Raw genomic sequence first — 20,933 nt, 5'->3', positions numbered from 1 at the left:
CCTCAGCATATTTGCCCCATATTTGCTGGGAGCAGTCTCAGCAATTTCAAGGAAGCTGCTCACATCATCAGGTAGCGCTCAGCAGAATAAGGCAGCAAGGCCTGCTCCATGCTCACATGCAATGTACTTTCATGATCATTTCAAATTTCCTACAATTCAGCTTTCAACATTTTACTTTCATCTCAGAAATTAAACGCAGTTTTATTATCATAGCTTGCTATTTTAATTTGCCTTATGTTAATTTGTGGGAAGGCAGTAAAGATACACATAAAATGTGTTTGCATTCTATGAGAAGTACATTCCTTCGCTCAGTCATTTGGAACACAATATTATGGTAATATGGGTGATTTACATGACGGAAAGCCAAGACATGTGGAACACACAGCAGAGAACTACAAACATCACAATACAGTTCAAACGTTTTTTACTCGTCCAGATTTTTCAGCAAAGATGTTTAAACAGTAATAATGACATCAGAAGTACCTTCTGGGGGAATAAAAAGGGACACTGGGAGCTGTCTGACTTAAGTGGATTAATTAGAATTGCAGCCAGATTTATAGTAAAATGCACATACCATAAGTACAAGTAGTACAATTCTACATAGTTTAAGAAGTGCTGTACAATAAATGTTTTCTCTTGAAAAACAATTTGCTTCATATGAAAATGGAAAGGAATGCGTGTCTTGAATTAATTTATTTCAACCTGAAGCCCTAGTGCTGGAATAGGCAGGTGATTGTTTTTCTTCATCTTCTGAATAGAAAGACTGGATTGCAAAAAGCAATGAATTAACTCAGTTTATTAACTTCTGTCCTACAGCCTCACTGAAGAAAACAGAACTAATGTCATGCTCTGCTTAGCCTCCAAAACATAAATGAGATGGCTAATAGCATAGGAAGCAGTTTAATCATTAAGTAGAACAGAGTTAAGAAAATTAAATTTAACACCATTTTGGAAAACGCCAGTTCTTGTACCTGATTCTAATTAGCATCTGAAGCACTAAAGGGCAGGTTAATGCAGGTTAAATATTCCTCAGCACAGCATTCAGTCAGGATTCTGGGGCCTTGAGAGGATAGCTGCTTAAGTATTAAGGGGGTAACTTCCCTTCTGTGAGGCCCACTGAAATTCCAGGAGGAAAAGATCAAAGCAGACTCTCATTAAAAATAGTGTGCCCTTCCACCTCCCTATACTGTAACTTACCTCAATGGAACGTTTCTATTCAAAATGACTACGTAGTTTAAATTATTTTACAACTATTTTAAAAAATTTATGGCAAAACAGTTAGAAAAATACTTATTATGAAGTATTAAACCTTGGAAATACAAAAGATAGAGGTAAATATGCTTAAAAACCCACACTGCTAATAATAGAGCTCTCACAGCTTGGTTGGTCTATTTTGCATACTTTTACAGGAAGATAAAAACTCTAAAACAAATGCCTTTCCTCCTCACAAGCCTTCCATGCTACAGACCATGAAGCACACACCCCTGCCATAGATCAGCTTGGCCTGACTGAGTCATGAGTTAATCACAATGACAAGAGGAAGCATTTTGTAGCCTGTGTCATTTTGTGTACTGATTAACCAATATCTCTTTTTAGAGTGGATCAGTAGGATTCTCTGAACACAAAGCTCATAAAAACATAGTGCACTATTCTTTATAAAGCAGGTATTGTTTGTTCTCTTTACATCAGAGTGGAATGGGGTCCATTGGAGAAGAAAGGTCCATTCAGTTCTTACTGCTAACAGGAACACCTCTGCTTGTGTTCCGAACAGGACACCAGACACATGCTGACTTACCATTAGTTGGACTGAACCCATCCTCATTGGGGTAATTTGCTGGTGCTACCTGGATAGTAGCAGAGGTTGGGAAAACAAGGATGTGTGTACAGGAGGCATCCTGCGGGGTATTCAGCTGAGATGACTGGAGGTTCAGTGCAGTACTTCGTCCAAACACTGATCCCATAGTGACAGCATCTTCCAGAAAGAAGCAAAGGCAGAGGCACTAATTTGCATCATCTTCAAAATATGCTTTCAATGTCCAATTAAATTTCTAAACATCTAATCTTGATTTGCATGCTAATAAAAATGTTTAAAGGTTCTTATCTTAAAAAGAATAAATTACCAGAAAAGCCTGAAATTAAGATCACAAGTCATACAGATAACATTTAACTATGTGAATTCCCATGCACTACCCCACCTTTCAATTGTGCTGCCCCTTAATCAAAGATTTGTTTGTTAAACGATCAAGGCAAATTCATTTTGGACACACACATCTGTAGAACTCCAAATTACGCAATACACCCCACTTTGGTTGGCAGTGAAAGAGAAACAACTTGCCACCTACTTTCTCACGTTACAGAACTTCTGTTTTGAAAGTTATTCAACTTGGTAATTTTCAAGCTCATTTACTTCCTGTTCCATGTAGTAAACTTTTCTATATAAACTAAAAACCGGGGTAGTTTGTAAGGATACCTCAACATATACACAAAAAGTATGTGCTTAAGGAGTACAAAAAACATGGAAAGGGGAAAAATGCAGCATGGAAAGGCCTCAAACTTCAAAACATTTCAATTGAAGCCTATAGACCAATGCTTACAAAAGAATTATCTAAAAACATTCTTAAGTATATGAAATGTCCAGCAGATTTACCCTTACCCTCACTTCCCTGGCCTCCAACTCTTTCATATGATAGACTGTAACAGCGTCTGCATTCCTCCCTGCATAATGGTTTCTACAACACCACATTTCAGCTGATGAGAACTGGGTGATTTGGAAACATGACCTCCTCAAAGAAAAGGTCATCAGATTGTCAGGGGCACAAAGTAATCTCTTCTCCTAGGAGTTGAGGCACCTGACAATGCAACCCTCCCTGAAATTGTTGGGAACTCTGCTGGCTCAGCTTATTTTCTACCACATTCAGCTGTGCTGGGCAAAGTCTTGGTTGGGATCAAAAGACTCCCAAAATCAACATGCTTCTTACATGCTAAGACCAAAGAAGAGAAGTTAAATCAGCTGGATAATATTCACCTGGCATGACAACAAATGACCCCTGTGGCTCCATGGCAACTAAGCAGGCACTGAGGATTGAAGGAGAGTCTGCTGATGAGATGCCGCACATGCGGCACACCTCCTTCAGCTGTTTGCTGATTGTCTGCAGGGAACATTCCCCAAGGAGGATACTCCAGTCTGAAACAAAGCAAATTTAGACAGAACAGATAATGAGGAGAATATGAGGGATAACAAATTCCCTTAACAGGGCAGGCAACATCCCTTCTTCCTTGCACATACTGCATGGGCATTTAATTGGTGCTTCTTGCCCCAGAGTAATTCTTTATGCTTTCAGACTGAACTGTTACTTACTGTGCACTGTTCTTCTAGTTTTTTACCACCTTATGAAATACAGAATCTCTTACGATAAGCTAACTAGAGGAATTCACATCACATTAATTTCTTATGATAAAAGGACATTCACTCATGAAATGTCTATGTACTCTTATCTAATTTCTCCTAACGTTTGAGCTAAGGAGATGAGTGAAGATGCAGAGCACCTTCTCAGAATCCCATTTTTTGGCCAATCAGCCAAGAGCTGACTAGTGGCCACAGCCATTAGAGAAGGAAGAGGAGTTGCCAAATGCATAAACTAGTAAGAAAAATCACTGCTGAAATGAAGCAAGGCAGTTCCTCCCCTTGCAGTGTTAAGGGATTATTAATCTAAATTTCTCAGCTTTAAAGGTTCCCGATCAACTCTGTAAATCATCCTGCTCTGCAAAACAACCAAAACCACTGACAGTGACAGTGCTGGCATCACACACCTTTTAATTCCCCATGGCCAAGGCGACCAAGCCGCCCTATGACAACTCTCCAAGGCAGTGATGTCATTTGTACAATACCAATACACCATTCCCACAGCTTCTGCAGACCGATTTTACGTGCAGACAACTTGCTCCTCCTGGACCTGTAGATTAACAGAGAAAAAAAAAACACAAGTTACAGAGAATCCAGGATAATACTCATATTTCTACTCTACACAATTATGTAATTGCTTAAGATCTATAGAAGCTCTTACAGTTCTTTAGAGTGCCTAGCTTACCTTCCTCATATGAAGCAGACAAGTATCTGTCTGCTTTCAGTACTGGCATTGCAATGGTAGTGAGAGGTGTCAATACACTGAATAACATCCAAGTTGTTCTCAAAGGTAAGATTTGTAGGTAGCATTTGTGAAACAAGTGTAATACAAGAATGTTTTTTGCCCTCTCTGGTTTTTAAGTTTACGACTATAAAATGCCAATTTAAACATTATCACTGCTAACATTATCATGATAACAACATGAAATAACACCAGAATGGGATGTGCAAGTAACAAATGCAGTGAGGGATGAGAGTGAGGTCTGACAACTACAGACCTAGATTTAGTGCAAAAAAATCAAGGTTTCTACCTGTTTGGTAAATCAATATTAACTATGCAGGTTTCCAGCAATTCACCATGAAGATCCGTGCAGGATGCCAGAAGCCAGCGCTGGTCATGAGACAAACAGTAGCCAACAAAAAGCACGTTGTATTTCTGACTGGCCTCTCCAAACGTTTCTCCCAGCTCTGTCTGTTTGTCCTTGATGGGTGCCAGTATGAAAGGAGGTGAGTATAGCTGAATCGGGCTGGGCCTCTGCAATAAAGTCAACATAATAATCAGCAGATATATCTATAACTATTTCACGCAAGAAACATACAACACAGATTGGCAGCAAGTACAGAAAAATATGAGTTTGAAACAATGGACAGATTGAAGACATTCACAGTCAAAAGAGATTCTGGAAAATGGGGTGATGTAGACAAATAATTCCTGCTAGTTAAAACTGGTGTAACTCAAAACTTATCTGAGGATTCCTTTATATATATAGGGAAACTAAGGAATGAAACAGTCTTTGCACAAGCTGCTATCCATCTCCAAGACAAGGAGGACCTGAAACCTGTACTTCTATATATTATTTGCTCAAATCAATGACATCTTCTCACTTTCATCCATTCACATACTAACTGCATGGATGAGGTCTGACGTAAAGTATCGGGAACTTAAAAACATTAAATTCAGAGCTCAAATTACTTCATTCTATCTGGGCATTAGGTATATCATACTTTCAGGAACGGTAGGCATGATGTCTGAAATTCACTAAGCCTTTTTTATCTCAGTTTCCTTTCAGAAATACTTTGGCCTTTGATACAGCTGAACTAATTAATCAGATCCTCTGTATGCATTATACTGCTTATCTTTAAGAAATAAGCTACCACTAGCCCCTCAGAAATCTAACATGTAGGAGTCTGTAAGAAATCAAGGCCATTTAATAATGTTTAATGATAAGAGGAGGCAAATCAGCATTGTAAGTAACTTCATGTACAGTTCTCCTACTGAGTCTGATAGAAGTAAATCATTAAATCTTTCCTTTTTTTCATCAAACACAGAAGGCTTAGACTAGAAGGGACCTCCTCCTCAAAGTAGGGACAATTAGATAATGTTACCCAGGACTTTGGCCAGGCAAACTGCCAGGGCAGCCTTTTCCAGTGTTGGATCACCAATGGCTGAGAGTTTTTATTTAAACTGAATTTCCTGTATTTCAGTACGTGCTGCCACTTCAGCTCTCTAGGCCTCTTTTCAGATGTCAGATGCTCCAGTCCTTTCATCATCTCTGTGGCCCTTTGCTGGATTCGCTTCAGACGCAGCACTACAGGTGTGGTCTCAGCAGTGCCGAGGAGTGGGGAATAACCACCTCCCTGGCTCAGCTGCCAGCACCCTTGCTAATGCAGCACAGGGTGCTGCTGGCTCACTTTGCTGTGAGGGCACATTGCTGGCTTACATTCAACTTAAACAACAGGGCCCCAGGTCATCTTCTGCACAGTTGCTTTCCAGATGCCAGGCCCCAAACCTGTCTTTGCTTTATAATGCCTCTCTGACAAGACATAATTAACAATTTAGAAATAAGGTATTTTCCTAAATTTTCAGGCAAAGTTTGGGAGTTTGCAGTGCAGACGGAGAGCAAGCGTATGGAGAGGAGGCATCTCACTAATGATGCTGAATGCAAACAGATGCTCATGAAAACATTTATCCTCCTATTCTTCTAACTTCTGTCTCTTCAGAAATGCAAAATACAAGTTAACAAACTCATAAAAACAAAGGTTGCAGTGTTTTCCTTGACACACTGTGAAGAACCATATTTCTGCTTATGTCATTTTCTAGAAGTATACCACCTTGGCAACAGTACAGTTACATTCATTAGATGGAGGAAGATACTTGCAGGGGTCTTGCAAGTTTATTGCTCTTCCCCTTACACCCAGCTATGCTGATGTCTGACTATTGCAACTTGCTGCTAAATACATTGTGTGGAACAGGCATCCTTTTGATGGAAGAATGAGGTCAGAGTGCAAAGAGGATATGCCTGGGGTGCTACTGCTTTCAGCCATCTCCATTGATTGCTTCTGGTTTCATATCAGTAATGAAACACACTCATATTTTGTTTTTCTGATTATTTTGAAACTAGGTTTTTAAACCCTAACAAGCACATCTTGACCCCAAGGTAAGTGTTTAAGTGTTGTGCTGGCTCATTAAATCAGATGGATTCGTCATTGTTATCTTTCGAAGAATGAGAAATATTCACAGAAAGCAGGATGGGTTATTATCCTTCTGAAATCCCGGATATTTCAGAATCAGCGCTTGAATATTTACAGTTTAAAAAAGCAGATGAAAGATAAGCCCACTGAAGTAGGGGGATTTCTCCATTACCTCAGAGAATTAGTGTAATACACATAATCATGCACAGCAAATTATTTCATATATATGCATACATATACAAATGACAGACATAAATACTTTCTTGTAGGTCTTAACACATACAAAAGCTACAAAACATCTCTGAATCCCAAAGAACATATATTTCTTCTTTCTTCATTCAAAGTGTAAAATCAACCTTTTACTTTAATTCAAAACCTTAAACTTGACATTTTTTAAAAGCAAGTAGCCTGGAATATTTCTTATTAGTTTCTATTTATTATCTTACCTTTTCCCTTTGAAAGAATATTTTCTTATTGAGACAAGTAGTTACAATTTATTAGCAAGCTTTTATTTCTTGACACTAATACTGACCTCTGGATTTTTGAGGGTCATCTCGATGCTGGCAGCTGGCCCAAAGCCTGTGAGAGACTTGATGTGAATCTGTGTGGGCAATGGCCTCCTGCATTGGCAGTACACTGAAAATGCCAAAGACTTCAAGTGCTGAATGTAGAAAACCTGTTCATCCTTCATTGTCTGCAGCATGTACTGGCAAGGCACAATCTATGTAATTCATATAAACAATAAAACATGATTAAACGTCTTCAAAGAGCTGTTCATTAATACCGACCCCACCCAGACTCACGCATCCATCAGCCCATGGCCTGTTGTATTCAATTATTTTCATTATTGTGCCTGTTGTTTCCCACCAGGGATGCCATATTTTGCATGAATGATGGCACCAGTTACTATCTATATTCCACTATACAGAAGTGCTGATTCCATTATGGTGATATATTTTAAGGTTGTGAAATTTTAGCTAAAACCCAAGATTCATTTGCTGTTCATATGTGAATTGGCACTACAGTATCATTCTTACTACTGTAGAGAGCAGAACTTAAATTACAAGGTTTTCTGTGGTTTGAGAGCCTTTCAGTAGCTGGGCTTTTCCAACACTGTGAATTGTAATACATATGTACAAGTAATTTGTTTTGGTATATTTTGAAAGAGCATTCAGCTTTTGTTCACTGCAGGTGAAAATGCAGAACTAGAGGCATTAACTGTGTTGAAAAAGAGTGTTCTGTAGCTGAGAATGTGCTCTATCAAATAGTATTATTGTGCTCTTTGCATCTTCCATAGTTTCCATGGAAATAAGTAGGAGGCATCACTTGTGGAGCGATCCAAGTATGTAGCACATACAGCTGTGAGAATATTGGGCTGAGATTACGTCCCTCAGTGAAAATTGCCTGTTTTGACACTGTTTTGACTTCAGATTTGTAAAACGCCACATGTTCTGAGAAACAAGTAGTAAGTGCCCAGGCAACAAACAGCACGTCTCAGAAGTCTGTAAGCACATTCATCAGTTGTCCTACACAGACTAAAATACAACTTCAGAACGCAGTTTATATGTTTTTGCTTTTTCAGATATCGCAGTGTCAAAAATTAGCAGTATTTTTAGCATCTTCATCTCTGTATCCATTAAATTGCCAAAAGACTGCCACAATTTGCAATTGGGACTGATATTCAGTTCATCCTCTACACACAAAGTGTTTTGGTGACAGTTTTCCATCAATCATAAAAAAATGACACATATTTGCTCAATATTATGCTCAACCTGAGATGCTACAATAGCTCCTGATTCATCCTTTAGTTAAAATGAAATATTTTTAAGGTAAGTTGAGCATAAGTGAATAAGGCACTCAAAAATTCTTCACGTGCTGCTTCTTGCATGTGCTGCACACATGCATGCACAGCTCATAATTTCTGGCTTTTCATTCTCCTCTGCAGTTATTTAGGCTGAACTGCCAGCCGTGAAAGAAGAGGCATGGCAAAATGTAGCCAGTCTGGGCAATAGGCCAAGCTCTGTTTCTGACTACACAAATTCAATTCTTCAGTAATTCCATAGTAAGTAATTATTATTATACGCCAAGTTACACGGTAAATTATTTTTAAGAAGCAGATAATAACAATACTACAGTTAAATTATGCATTAAATGTCTGGTTGCACATACCTCTTTTGGATTAAACAGTATAATTCAGAGAGAATATAAAGAGCAAACAATTTAACATGCAAAGAAATTGAAGGAGAAAATGAACTTTTTTCCCTTGGTGATGGCTACTCAAGTTGCAAGTTAAATGACAGACATCCCTCTTCAAAAAGCATCTAATGTGTTTGATTGCTAGAACCATGCAACACACTTGTTGAAGGATATGGTGTCTGCTCTAAATTAATCTCATCATCAAAACAAGTGCAAGTTTTGTGCTTCTAACTATGTAATTTGAAACTATTTCTGAGATTTGATATATTATCTTGCATTTTGTCTCTTTCAGTACAACAATAAAAATATGCTGTGATATAATGGCTCCCACATACAAAGGTGCAGAACGAGGTAGAATTACCTGGAGAATGAAAGAATTCCTCATATTCTCAGGCAAGTTATCCAGCATTTCTGTGTAGCATCTCATCAAACTCAACAGCCAAAAGTTGGTTGAGGCTGATTCCTCATCTGCAGTGTAGGTAAAAGGATCCACCATGTAGATGACAACTGCTGGAGGATAGGCATTGCTGTCCGCAGACTCTGGTTCAGTGGGAATCCCTATTCTCTCCCTCTCTGTAACACTAGAGATATGCATGTTGTTAAATTCAAATGTAAATTAGAGTTGTTAAGTATGGCTTTTGGAGTAAAAGAATATGAGGTCAAAGCAGGGGTGTAGTAAATGAGTCTTGTGTTCAGAAGCAAAACTAAAAACAATGGTAACTGAGGAAGGATGACTTTTACCCCCAGACACTTCATTCAAAGCACTCATTAGAAATTATGCACTCAAGACACCATGAATTCTAATACAAAAATCATTTAACGCAATTAGTATAGTTTAGGCCTGAGGAATATGGAAAAGGTGACTAAATATTAAGTCCACGAATTTTCTTATGTTTGTGCTTGCTCAGTTTTGGAGTTGCTTGGGGTTTTCTTTTGCAAGAGAAGGAATTGAGAACCAAAGTAATATTCATGGAGACTGAAGTGACTCTGATTAGTTACAGAAAAGGTTCCCTTGGTAATGGAGGGAGCAACTGAATGTTTTTAACTTTGTAAAATACTCCTCCATGCCTCAACCGTGACGGGGAGGCTCAACATCTGTAAGTGATAAAAGCAGCTCAGACTCACTTTGTCAGAAACCCCACTGCAATTGATAGAGGTATTTTGCATAGATGCAGCGAACAGATGTCTTAAGAATAACCCAAACCAGTACAGGATGTGGGCTTTTCACTTAAGATACAGGAACTCCACAACATACATCATAACTATTAGTAATATGCATTATTACAGGAGTAATGAAAAACATGTTCGTTCAGGAAGTCACTTACATAAGACATTTAAAACATTTTCCTAATTTTATGTTTGATGGATGACTACAATAAGGTCTTTATTTTCAAGTAACAGTAATACAACCCTTCTTTCATACCTCACAATGTATCTGCACAAAAAGCACTTGCAATACAAGATATTTAGGAAAAAAAACCAACACCATGGATCTTATTTTGTTTCTGTTAATATTATAGGCACAATAGAGTTGCCCACCTAAGAGGTGTAAGGTGCCATATGAGATACCCTGCAGAACCAGACAGTAGTGAGATGGAGCCAGTAGATATGGGCACTGAACTTAAGACACCTTGTGTTTTTCTTGAAGTGCAAACTCAGTCCAGGTGGCCATCTCAAACAGAACCATGTTCATGTAGTTGACTCAAGCTTAATTTCTTATAATGAAATAGGGAAGTTATTTTTTCCAACTTCTCTCATCAGCAATGAAGGTAGATTTAGGTTGGGTATAAGGAAAGAGCCTTTTGCAGCGAGTGTGGTAAGACACTGGCACAGGCTGCCCAGAGAGATGGGGGATGCCCTGTTCCTGCAAACACCCAAGGTCAGGCTGGACAGGGCTCCGAGCACTGGATCGATCTGTAGGTGTCACTGTTCAGTTCAGGGGAGCTGGACTAGAAGTCCCTTCCAACCTTAAAGATTCTATGATGCTATGACTAGAAATGAATTAAAAAAGACCCTGTTTCATTTACATCTGGACAGTGGTACTGCACACATCCAAGGCTCTTTCCATTTCAATGACTTAGAAAAAGATGATGAGCTGTATGAAAGCAGGAAAAGATTGGTTTTATTTGTATTTTGAGTAATTTGAGCACTTACCCTTCCTGTCCTTCTTGTTGCTGTTGTGATAGGTTTTGACCTGCATCTGTGTCTCCTCCAGGACCTGTGCTTCCTTGTGAGCGATCTGCCGCATTTCCCCCAGTGCTGGTGTTCTGCCCTGAACCAATGTTTCCACTAAACCCTGGAGTAGGGGTAGTGCTCATCTGGTTAACGCCGGGTGTTGCAGAAGATGCTGACAGCTGTGGCACAGAGGATCCAGAGGATGAACTACCTCCTGCAGGAAGGCTAGTGGTCCCACCGTTGGGTGTGGAGTTAAAAGAACTGCCTGTTGGTGGTGCCCCAGAAGTGGAAAGACATGATGAGTTTGAGGGTACAGGTCCAGTGCTCCCAGGTATTGTCTGCGTCTGGCTTGCTGGCGCTGGGGTTTGGTACTTCGGTGGTAGCAACAGGCTGCTGTCAAGCTGCAGAGTGGCTAAATAAGGTGCTGAAATGACATATAAAAAGGAAAGGAGATTAATGACAGTCTTAGATAAAAGTGAGCTGGATTAACCATAAAGTCATACATTTTTTTTCTATGCCTTTAGAGTATTCAAAGAATGTACAAAAGCTAAGTGAATATAATCTCCATTATAAATATTAAGCTTGGAGTCCACTCTTCAGTGTTTCAGTTCAACTGATGTGAATCAGATGGCTGTAGAAACAGGACTGACTCTGCAGAGCTTTGTGGATCAAAGTCAGTACTGACATGTTATTACCTCTGGTTTGACTATGTTAGGATAACACCCCTACTTGGTGTTTGGCTCTGCCATCTACTATAGGTTATCTTTGTCGGACTGAAAATCTAAAAGGCCTTTGTACTTGAGCTACAATAGCATCAAATCCTAATGTAGTTATTTCTGCTCCTGAGCATCAGAAAAAGATATCACAGCAATCACTTTCAAATGCCATGCATGTGCTATATATTTCTACATGTAAACCTAGAGTCCTTATGTTAAGGAATAACTTCTCCCTCTCAGTTTTGTGGTAAAATAAAACTAAAAGCAGAATGGATGTAAAAACTTGGTTATTCATATATATTTATCATTCAATAATAATATTTATAATATTATATTTATATAATATATTGATAATATTTATCATTCAAAATAAACAAGCACTATTATGCTCTGCCAAACTTTCCTCAAAGGATGGGATGAGGCATTCAGCAGTCTGTGGAACTGAGCAAATAATTCTCATCTCTGTATGCTTTCACAAACTTCCTTTCCCCAACAATAGGTCACCAGTGTTCTCAGTAAGCAGACTTAATCATAGCCAGTCCTTTCCCAGAATGAAGGGAGTAAGAGCTGTTCAAGAAACCATTCACAATTCCTCGTTTTTTTAAAACAAAAGTGGTTTGTGCACCTCAGTTCAAGTTTAGATGTATGTGACTGGTTCTCTGTGATCACTGCCTATCTTGCTAACCAGCACTGTCTCAGCAGAAGTATTGCCAGTGACACTTCAGATGGGTCCCTGTCTCAGGCTCAGATCTTATTTCTCAGTCAGGTATGCCATACATGTTACACTCCTTCTGGAATGAAACGAGACAAAACCTGGGAGCAATGCAGATCTCAGATGAGGCCAGAGACTTCTCAACCAGGACCTGTTTTTTGATAGCCCAGCAAACTTCTACACTCTTTCACTCTACAATCCATCATCCAACAAGCACATCTGATATTGTTACGAAACACAACCAGAGCAGGTAGCCAGAAAACACCTCCTTTTCTAGTCTTTTAGAATGTACCAGTATGTTTTGGGACGGAAATAAGCCCACATGAGGAGACAATGCCTTCCCACAAACTTTTTCAAATTATCTCACTCATCAAAGATACTGTTGCTCTTTTTTTTTCTTTTTTTTACCCCACCAGCATTAAATTCTTCTTCTTTCGCAGTTTTAGTGAACTCATCTTTAATTAAATAAATCTTATGTTTGAAGACACCATGCACATGCCTCTACGGTGATATATCCCATATGAATAGCATATAACTGAGATCAATGCAGTCGTGTGTGGAACGTATTTGACACATGATGTCTTACACCAAACTGACTTCTAGAAAAGGTAATAATTTGCTTTTGAATCTTTGGCATGGCTACCAGACTGATAAGAAAGAGCAAACTTTCTGAACAGGCGAATTTAACCAGGAAGCGGTTAAGAAAAGATATAACATGATCATACGCTATTTCTAAGCAGATCTTAATCCATATCTTAAGAGAAATTCCCCTACTTCCAACCGTTGCAAATACCCTCTCCTACCTACAGCCAACCAGAAGAGCCTTGCTAGCACCTGGCACACTTACCTAGGTGATGCCGGCAAACTTGCGCATAAAGTTTGAGTCTGGAATGATTGTCGCACTCCTCAGTGCCCCAGGGCTGGTTAAACCATTCGCTCACCAGCTCATCCGTCAGCTTTTGTGCCACAGTCTTTCCCACCCGCATAATCCCATCGCGTAGCACTTTGCAGATCGGTTTGTGCTGGCCAAGCCTACACATCTGGTGGAAAGAAGAAACACTTGTAAGTAGATGCTGAGCACCCAAAGGAGTTACGCAGAGTGGTTTGTAGCCTATGCTCTATATGAGCAGCACACTTATGGTGACTTCCTATTAAGCATAAAACCCAAAGATAATTCAACATAAGGTTGAACTGAAGGTTACAAAGCAATCCTGTAATTTAAAAGTACACAATGACCATGATTAAACAAAGAAAAAGAACACAACTTCTTTTATCTACCCCTTACTCTCTAGGTTTGGTTGGGTCTCAGTGTGCTAGGTTGCAACGGTATTAGTACTGGTACTGCACCCTCTGAAAATTTCAATCAAAGAAGGCATCTTCCCAAGCCATGCTCCCCATCCCATTCACTGCAATGGTACAGAGGCCAGTAAAGCACATGAGATTAATTCAGTGCACACTTCTACATTAAATAAAAAATATTTTTCTGCTGATTATAACAAGCTATTAGAATTGTGCTATTGCTGAACTGATATTCCAGCATCCTGTATTAAACAGTGGTTTTAGCTCTTTATAGTTTGTTCATCTCAATGATGTTTGATGAACGTCTTATGCAGCTTTTGCTTATCCAGACAAGCTATGAAAAAATATTCTGTTGATACTACTGAAACACCAACTATTACTGCATATGGCTGTATTACAGGATTAAATTTGCTTCTCATAACGAAATCAAAACCCTAACAGTATAACTCAATTAGGCACTCTTCTTGACGCTGGAAGTGCAGAAAGTCCTCAAAGAAAATAAATCTGTATACAAATAACTGTTTGAATAATAACAAATAAACTGTGGATATTTTGCAAAGAACATTCAGAAAAGCAGAAATGATGCATAAATAAGAAATAACAGAGCAATGTTTTAATTCCCAACCTCATATACAGCACTCAAGTCCCTGAAGAAAGTTTTGGCTCCATCGAGCAAGGCCTCATTTTCTGGACACACCACAATGTAGGCGACATCCCGATGGCCCCCGTATGGATCTAGCAACAGCCTCTCCCAGAATGGCAAGGAGAATGGAGAGATTGTCAGGAAGTCCTTGTCATATCCCACCAGTAAAGTTGGGATTGGAAGAGGCTCAGGAGATTCCTCGGAGCCTTAGGAACAAAAAGAGAGAAAGAGAAGATGGTGTTAAAATAACTAGCTTAACTACAGTGGGTTCTATGATGTAATAGGAGGTTGGCTCTTTTACTGAAATACTAGAAATCACTAAATCCTTGCTATATTTTATACCATACTGTAAAAATACATACTGCCCCTCCTGAGTCAATCTTGCTCACTTAGAAGAGTTTTCACTTTGTCATAACCATAACCACACCTCACCAGCACCTATTCAACCAGAAGCAGTAACATGAACACAATAAAATCTGATTTTATGGAGCAGCCTCCAGCTGGTGGTGCAAAATTACTGAATAAAATGGTTAGCAAAAAAATTATTCCCAGGGCAGACAGTAGTGAGCAAAGTTATCCTAATTCAAACAATTGTTTTCTGCTCCTCTCCATACTGAGGCACTTGCTGTCACAGCTCAGAGGACTACCACCAAGTTCAGCATGGTATCTTCCAGTCACTGCTCATTAGAAAAAACACTACTGAAAAAATCCAAACAAAAATAAGCTGATAGTTTCTGCAGAGTATAATCCAACTTTATTAGAAAATCGACATTCAATAAAAATTGCTGAATCTGCATCAAAGGCTCTGCTACTTACATAGCAATTCTAGTTTCATACTCTGGTAACAGCTGGCAGATCCAAACTAACTCTTAAATTTACAAATGCTGGATAAAACATTAGATTAGAAATTACTAATTAGAAATACTTCTCATGAAACAAAACAGCTTTAAGACAGGAACTGCAGTTACACAAGATTGTCCTAGCCTCGAAGGGAAGTTGCAATAAATCAAACACCAGCAGAGGGAACATAAGGTACTACGGAACAGTGAGAAAACAAACCACCTAAGCAAGACTGCATCAGTTAAAACTGAAATAAGCCTCAAGCAAGAAATAACCATCTAAAGGTCAGTCGTCATCATCTGAACGTGCACATACAAAACCCATTTTGTAAAACGTATTTTTGAGAAGAAAGAATTGCAACTTGGAAACACTTTAACTGAATTATCTTAGTAAATAGGAAACCTCAGAATGAGGATAACTCCGTGCAGTTTTAGTTAGGAGGGTTTGAGCATTGGCTCAGGAACCTCCCCTTCCTTTATTATTTGGTACAATTTTAACAGCTTCCTCTCTCTGTGTTATGTATATACAGTGCAAGCCAAAACACAGACTCAGCTTGATCTTTACCCAGCAGCCTGCATGATGTAAATATTTATTGTCTTGAAGGATAAAACCTCCATTGCAGTATTCAAGTAGCGTATTGCAGATGTCATTTAAGACCATGAAAATCTATCCAAATAGCCTGATTATCACGTTTTTTTCCAGAACAAAGAGTGCATACATTTCTAGAAAACTATACTTTCATTTTAACTGTTAAGCATATCACACAATATACATACCATAGGTTCCTCGCCCTGCCATCTTATGGAACTGCTGCCATGTGAGTGGTCCCTGCACATGCTGGATGTTTTCCCAGGTCCTTCCTGTTCGCTTCTTCTGGATGGCATCCTGGAGAAAGGGCTGCAGTGACAGCAGCATACGCACCACATCCTGGGAGGAGAGCATGCTGATGTCCAATACTGCAAAAGACAATGGAGCTCCCATCATTTCCAGCAAGGAAAAGGAATTTATTAATATATATATATATTGTTCTGTTGTACTGCTCCTCATAGTGCCCATAAAAGCTGAATAACTCTAATTAGCTTAACCGAATTCAGTGCGGTGCTTTATGAAGCCTTCACTGAAATAAACCTGTCGTATTAGACCTTTCACATACCTTTCAATGTTAATTACCACTGCCTGTCTCTGCTTTAGCTTTGTGAACCAACACAAATTCTGAGACAATTGATATCACTATGTCTAAATGCTAAGGACAACTGAACCACCATGGTTTTCTAAGTCATTTATAAAGCTTTCAAAAACCTACTTCAATTCTAGAATGTTTTAATACATTTCATTTCTCACATAAAGACTAAATTAAATCGCTATTGTCAAGTTTCAAAGATACTTCTATAGGTAAAAGAAACCTGTTTGGATCCATACCATTACTGTGAGGCCAAGAATGTACAGTGGCACTTCTCACTAGGGCTTCATCCACTTTCCCACCAGTGGGGTTATCAACATACTGCCTGCCTTGCTCAAGGGCATTGAAGCATTCTATCCAGGAATCGTTACTGTCTGCCTGCAGTCTGTCATAACTCCAGTTCATACATGGGAGCGTCTGACGGTTATTGGAGGACATGTAATCCAAGCAGCTCAGAGATGTGAAAGGCTGCGTGTGCTGATTCTGGAGGAGGAGGAGGAGGCTCATTGGAGGTTCCTGGGTCCTTCTAGCTCCTTCTCCCATCTGAGAGATCAAGTTACTTTGACATATCATCAGTCGTCTTTCTGCAGCTTGGCCAATGTCTGAGGTCTTGCCAAAAATATCCAACTCATCCTCAATGAAGAGCCCAGAGTTGTAACCTAGTTTACGGTTCATAATAGCACTAAAGCCACAGGTGCAACGGTACTGATCCTCATTAGATGAATCCGGGATGTATAATCCAACATCTGCACCTTTAATGTTCATATTACAGGCGCATATACAACAACTATCAAAGTTACGATCTTTGAAGATGTTCAGCACAGAGTCTGAAAGAATCAACGTAACGTAGAGGCTGTGGGCTTCTGGGATTGGCTGAACAGTGGCTGGTTCCACAGAATTAAGCGGTCGTGTTGTAGAAGGGGTAGAAGCAGGTGAACCTTGATCTGTGCTGTCATATTTTACAGATCCTTGCCCACTCGCAGTCCCCCCACCTCTGGGAGTCCTTGGGGTCCTGGGAGTGCGTGGGGTAGGGACAGAGAAGCGGGGAGTTGCTGGTGATGGCAGAACTCCTGCTCCACTGTTGCTGGCCGGAGCAGTGCTATTCAGTGTCACTGGTGTGTTCATCTGAGGAGTGTTCATCTGAAGATAGTCTTGGTCAGCCAAACTCCCAACACTAGGCACATTGCTACAAGAAATATATGAAAACCAGAGTCAGATGCAACAGTCTGGTTGGTTGTGAAGACTGATTTCATCAAAACTTATTTTTACATACAGAGAGTCTGTGAAAACCCAAAGGACTCACTGTAACTGCAGTAAAGGAACACCGTCAGACACCGTGCTCATAACCTTTTATATGTGCGTCTCTTTCAACTGAAACTGTAATCCTCGCATGAACACAGCTGTTTCTTATCAGTATGATAAAATGGGATCACCTCAGGCACTTAACCCTCTTAAAGATTATTCCCATGGGATAAAACTCAAATGCTCTTTAAAAGAATCTGCAGATAAATTGTTAAGCTTTGAGGATATCCCTTAACTCTTCTAGGGAAAAACAGAAAGAATATTACTTTTTGTTATTGTTTTAAGCACAATCATCTGTAAAAACATGTACATCAGTGGAAATTAAGAAAACACTTCAGAGTCATGGAGATGCTACCTTATTTTAGAAATTATGACTCGAAACAGCTTTCAGAAGTAATACAGCACGTGGCATTTATATAAGGTATTGCTTAGTATCAGTATGCAACTGATAATAACATCTCAGGTACTACAAATGCAAATACCCATTCAAAACTACACAGTTTACAGCACAAAATGACACATTCCATTACAAACCTTCAATGAAGTAAAGCTAAGAATCGTATTTTTGGGATACCTCTTGTCATCAATGATTTTTATTACTCTTGTCATTTGCTGCCAAACTTAAGTGACCAAAGCACAGTTTGTATATTCCCCTAACAGCCACCTTCTCTCTGCAGTGACTCTTTATATCAAGTAACAGGTAATGTGAAGCCAAGCAGAACAAAAATCTTTACTTAACTCTTCCCAAGTTCATTTTTCTTGTAATGCCTTCATTACATATTAGGGCAAGGAAAAATTCTGAAGATGCACTATGTCTCTTTATAAAAGAACGAAAACAGATCTTTTTTACATGTCTATTTCTACATGTGTATTTATGGGTTATTTAAAAGGAGTACCACTGTAATGTTCTCATGTCATTAGCAACTTGAAAAGGAAAACAGTAAAAACCAGATTTCTTATAATCATTTTATTACCTTGAACTGATGTATGTCCAACTCCAAGCAAGAGAAAAAAAGGAAGAACAAAGGTCTGAAAGAGCTCTGAATCTGAAGCATACTGATTGCCTCAGACTAACAAGAAAAGATGACCTAGAAACTTTGATTGGCAATCACCACTCTGTTGGAAGCCTGCAGTGAAAACTTTTGCTCTAATTGGATTATATTGAAAACGAAAGGTTTTTTTCCCTCAACAAATACCTGAAATTAATAACCAGCTCAGGCCTGGTGAATCAGTTACTATTACGAAAGAAAACCTGAGAATTGGATTGCTCCCCAGGCACTATCAAGGCTTTACAATTTCTTTTTTGCAATTCTTCTGAGAACACTGAAGGATCCTTTGGAGCTGGAAAAGGACTGATTTAAAGGGTTTATAGACTGATTTAAAGATACAGGCTACTTTCACCAGAAAGCAGCACAGCGCAAGCAAGGAGACCTTTGTACTACACCATGCCTTTTATAAGATTTTATAAACTTAATGGTGGAAATTCTCGATAGCTTTGAAGATCCCCAGCAAATAATTTCTTCCATAAACATTATTAATTTCTGAGAACTGAGTAAGGAACACATAATTTTATGTTAAATAACAGCGATTGCTTATAGGTCACAGCACCCTGGAAAGAGATGTGACATCTTTTCTTTTGGTATTTAGAAAGAGGAAGATAAACTGCATCTCATCATTTTATTTCCCAGTTTTGCATTGGATTACAGTATCTTCCTGTACCAGAATTGCAGTTAGTTCTTCTTCTTTTATAAGAGTGCAACAGATATATACTGCCCTAACAATTTCCAGAAGATGTTCTTAATACAAATGTTCATAAAATCGCAATTTTTTACCTGACATAATTGCAGATTTGAAAGGTTTAAAACATGGCTGCAGGCCATTTTATGGTTCTTGTGCTTAGCTAAAGACTCATTGGGATTCTCAAGAGATTTAATTACCAAACTATTTGAAACATGGGAATGACAAACACTGTAATTCCCTACAACACTCTACTTACTTGTAGCCATCTCTAATGAAAGTGGCCGGTGGCAAAGGAAGTTGTTCAATTTTAGGAGGAACAGCCCAAGAAGGCCTGAAAACACAGGCATCTGGTATCTTCAGAGGTAAGAGGCACTGGCTTGGCAGTATCTTCAGTGGAGCAAATACCGAGGAGCCCACAAAAGGTTGAAATGATGGAACTTTGTGCACGTACGAAAAATCCTGTAATATCCAAGTGACATTGTTTACAACACCACAGTAAGGCTGAACTTCACGTTTACACAACTATTTTTCATTAAAACTTGTTGTACTGTTTGAACCCTCTATAATTGTATTTTTTCCCATAATTAAGCACATTCATTCATTCTACAAAATGTTCAAGAGCTGATCCTTCAAGGAAATTCAGCTGAGGCTCCTTGGTACACTAAGATACTGTACAGCTTTAACTAATGCCAGCACATAGACTACACTCATTAAGGACAAGGTACATTTGAAAAGCAAATGGTGCACTGAAATATTCCCACTATCTAACTTAAAGTGTCTACTTTATGCACTTAAGAGGTTGATCTTTTCAAGACTTCCACACTCATAATGGAGAGGTTAAGTCATATCGTGAAGAAAATTTATTTGCCTTTAAGTCATCCTTTTAGAACAACCCCCACATTGGGAATTAATATAATCCGACAAGTAACAGTGCACACTTTACACTAGCACCACTCCTAGCACTGGACAGAAATAATCAACTAAACATAATATTAAATGTGAATATAAATGAAGTTCAGTCAAACTGGACTTCCAATGACTGTTATGTTCGCTTGCAGACAATGATGACAAGAACTTGAGCCAGACTTTCTAAAGCTATGCCATGTTTCTTACTGAAGAAAAGAACTAGTCCTTTTGACGCACTACTGCAAAGTAAAAATAATTATTAAAGTAACAACAGTCTCTCAGAATTCCAGCATTTAACAGCTCATTAGATATTTCCATTTTTCCCTTACGCCTTGTACAGCATTGAGAGATGAGAAATGTGTGAATTACTATCTCCAGCTGCTGAATACTCAGCACAGGAAATCTACTTACATGTTCTCAAAATGATCAGCAATGGGTTTAGGTGCTTGTCTGCCCCACTGGTGTATATGAGCAGGTGTGACACACTTAAAAGCAGAGTAAACTGTGCTTGTTGGAGATGTTATCAGGCAGAAATAAAAAGTATAGTTCAATACTCCTAAAAGTGTTGTGAGAGAGACGGAAGTACTTCCAACAGCAATGACACCCTAAAATCTGTTCCCACTTAAAAG

General features: G+C 39.0%; 1 protein-coding gene across 5 annotated transcripts in view; it reads right to left on the bottom strand.

The window, feature by feature from the left end:
* The window catches only part of MED13L (mediator complex subunit 13L), a 171,939-nt gene that overhangs the window by 16,953 nt on the left and 134,053 nt on the right, over positions 1-20,933 (bottom strand). For all 5 annotated transcript variants that reach the window (XR_014931986.1, XR_001558545.3, XM_015878154.3 and 2 more), the window contains 12 exons: positions 19,655-19,857; positions 16,596-17,542; positions 15,953-16,132; positions 14,319-14,542; positions 13,242-13,434; positions 10,946-11,390; positions 9,153-9,372; positions 7,128-7,316; positions 4,435-4,658; positions 3,811-3,953; positions 3,026-3,184; positions 1,796-1,972 (listed from right to left, as the gene is read on the bottom strand). Coding sequence is in view for 3 of the 5 variants with exons in the window: in XM_015878154.3 (XP_015733640.1) it covers positions 1,796-1,972; positions 3,026-3,184; positions 3,811-3,953; positions 4,435-4,658; positions 7,128-7,316; positions 9,153-9,372; positions 10,946-11,390; positions 13,242-13,434; positions 14,319-14,542; positions 15,953-16,132; positions 16,596-17,542; positions 19,655-19,857 (3,304 nt within the window). In the remaining 2 variants the exon portion in view is untranslated. The remainder of the gene's footprint in view (positions 1-1,795; positions 1,973-3,025; positions 3,185-3,810; positions 3,954-4,434; positions 4,659-7,127; positions 7,317-9,152; positions 9,373-10,945; positions 11,391-13,241; positions 13,435-14,318; positions 14,543-15,952; positions 16,133-16,595; positions 17,543-19,654; positions 19,858-20,933) is intronic.

This window comes from Coturnix japonica, chromosome 9 (assembly GCF_054131305.1).
Source record: "Coturnix japonica strain WE chromosome 9, WE-NBRP24, whole genome shotgun sequence".
In the NCBI taxonomy this organism is placed as follows: Eukaryota; Metazoa; Chordata; class Aves; order Galliformes; family Phasianidae; genus Coturnix; species Coturnix japonica.
Note: the sequence above shows the minus strand (reverse complement) of the source record. Positions and strands in the feature narration are given on the sequence as shown.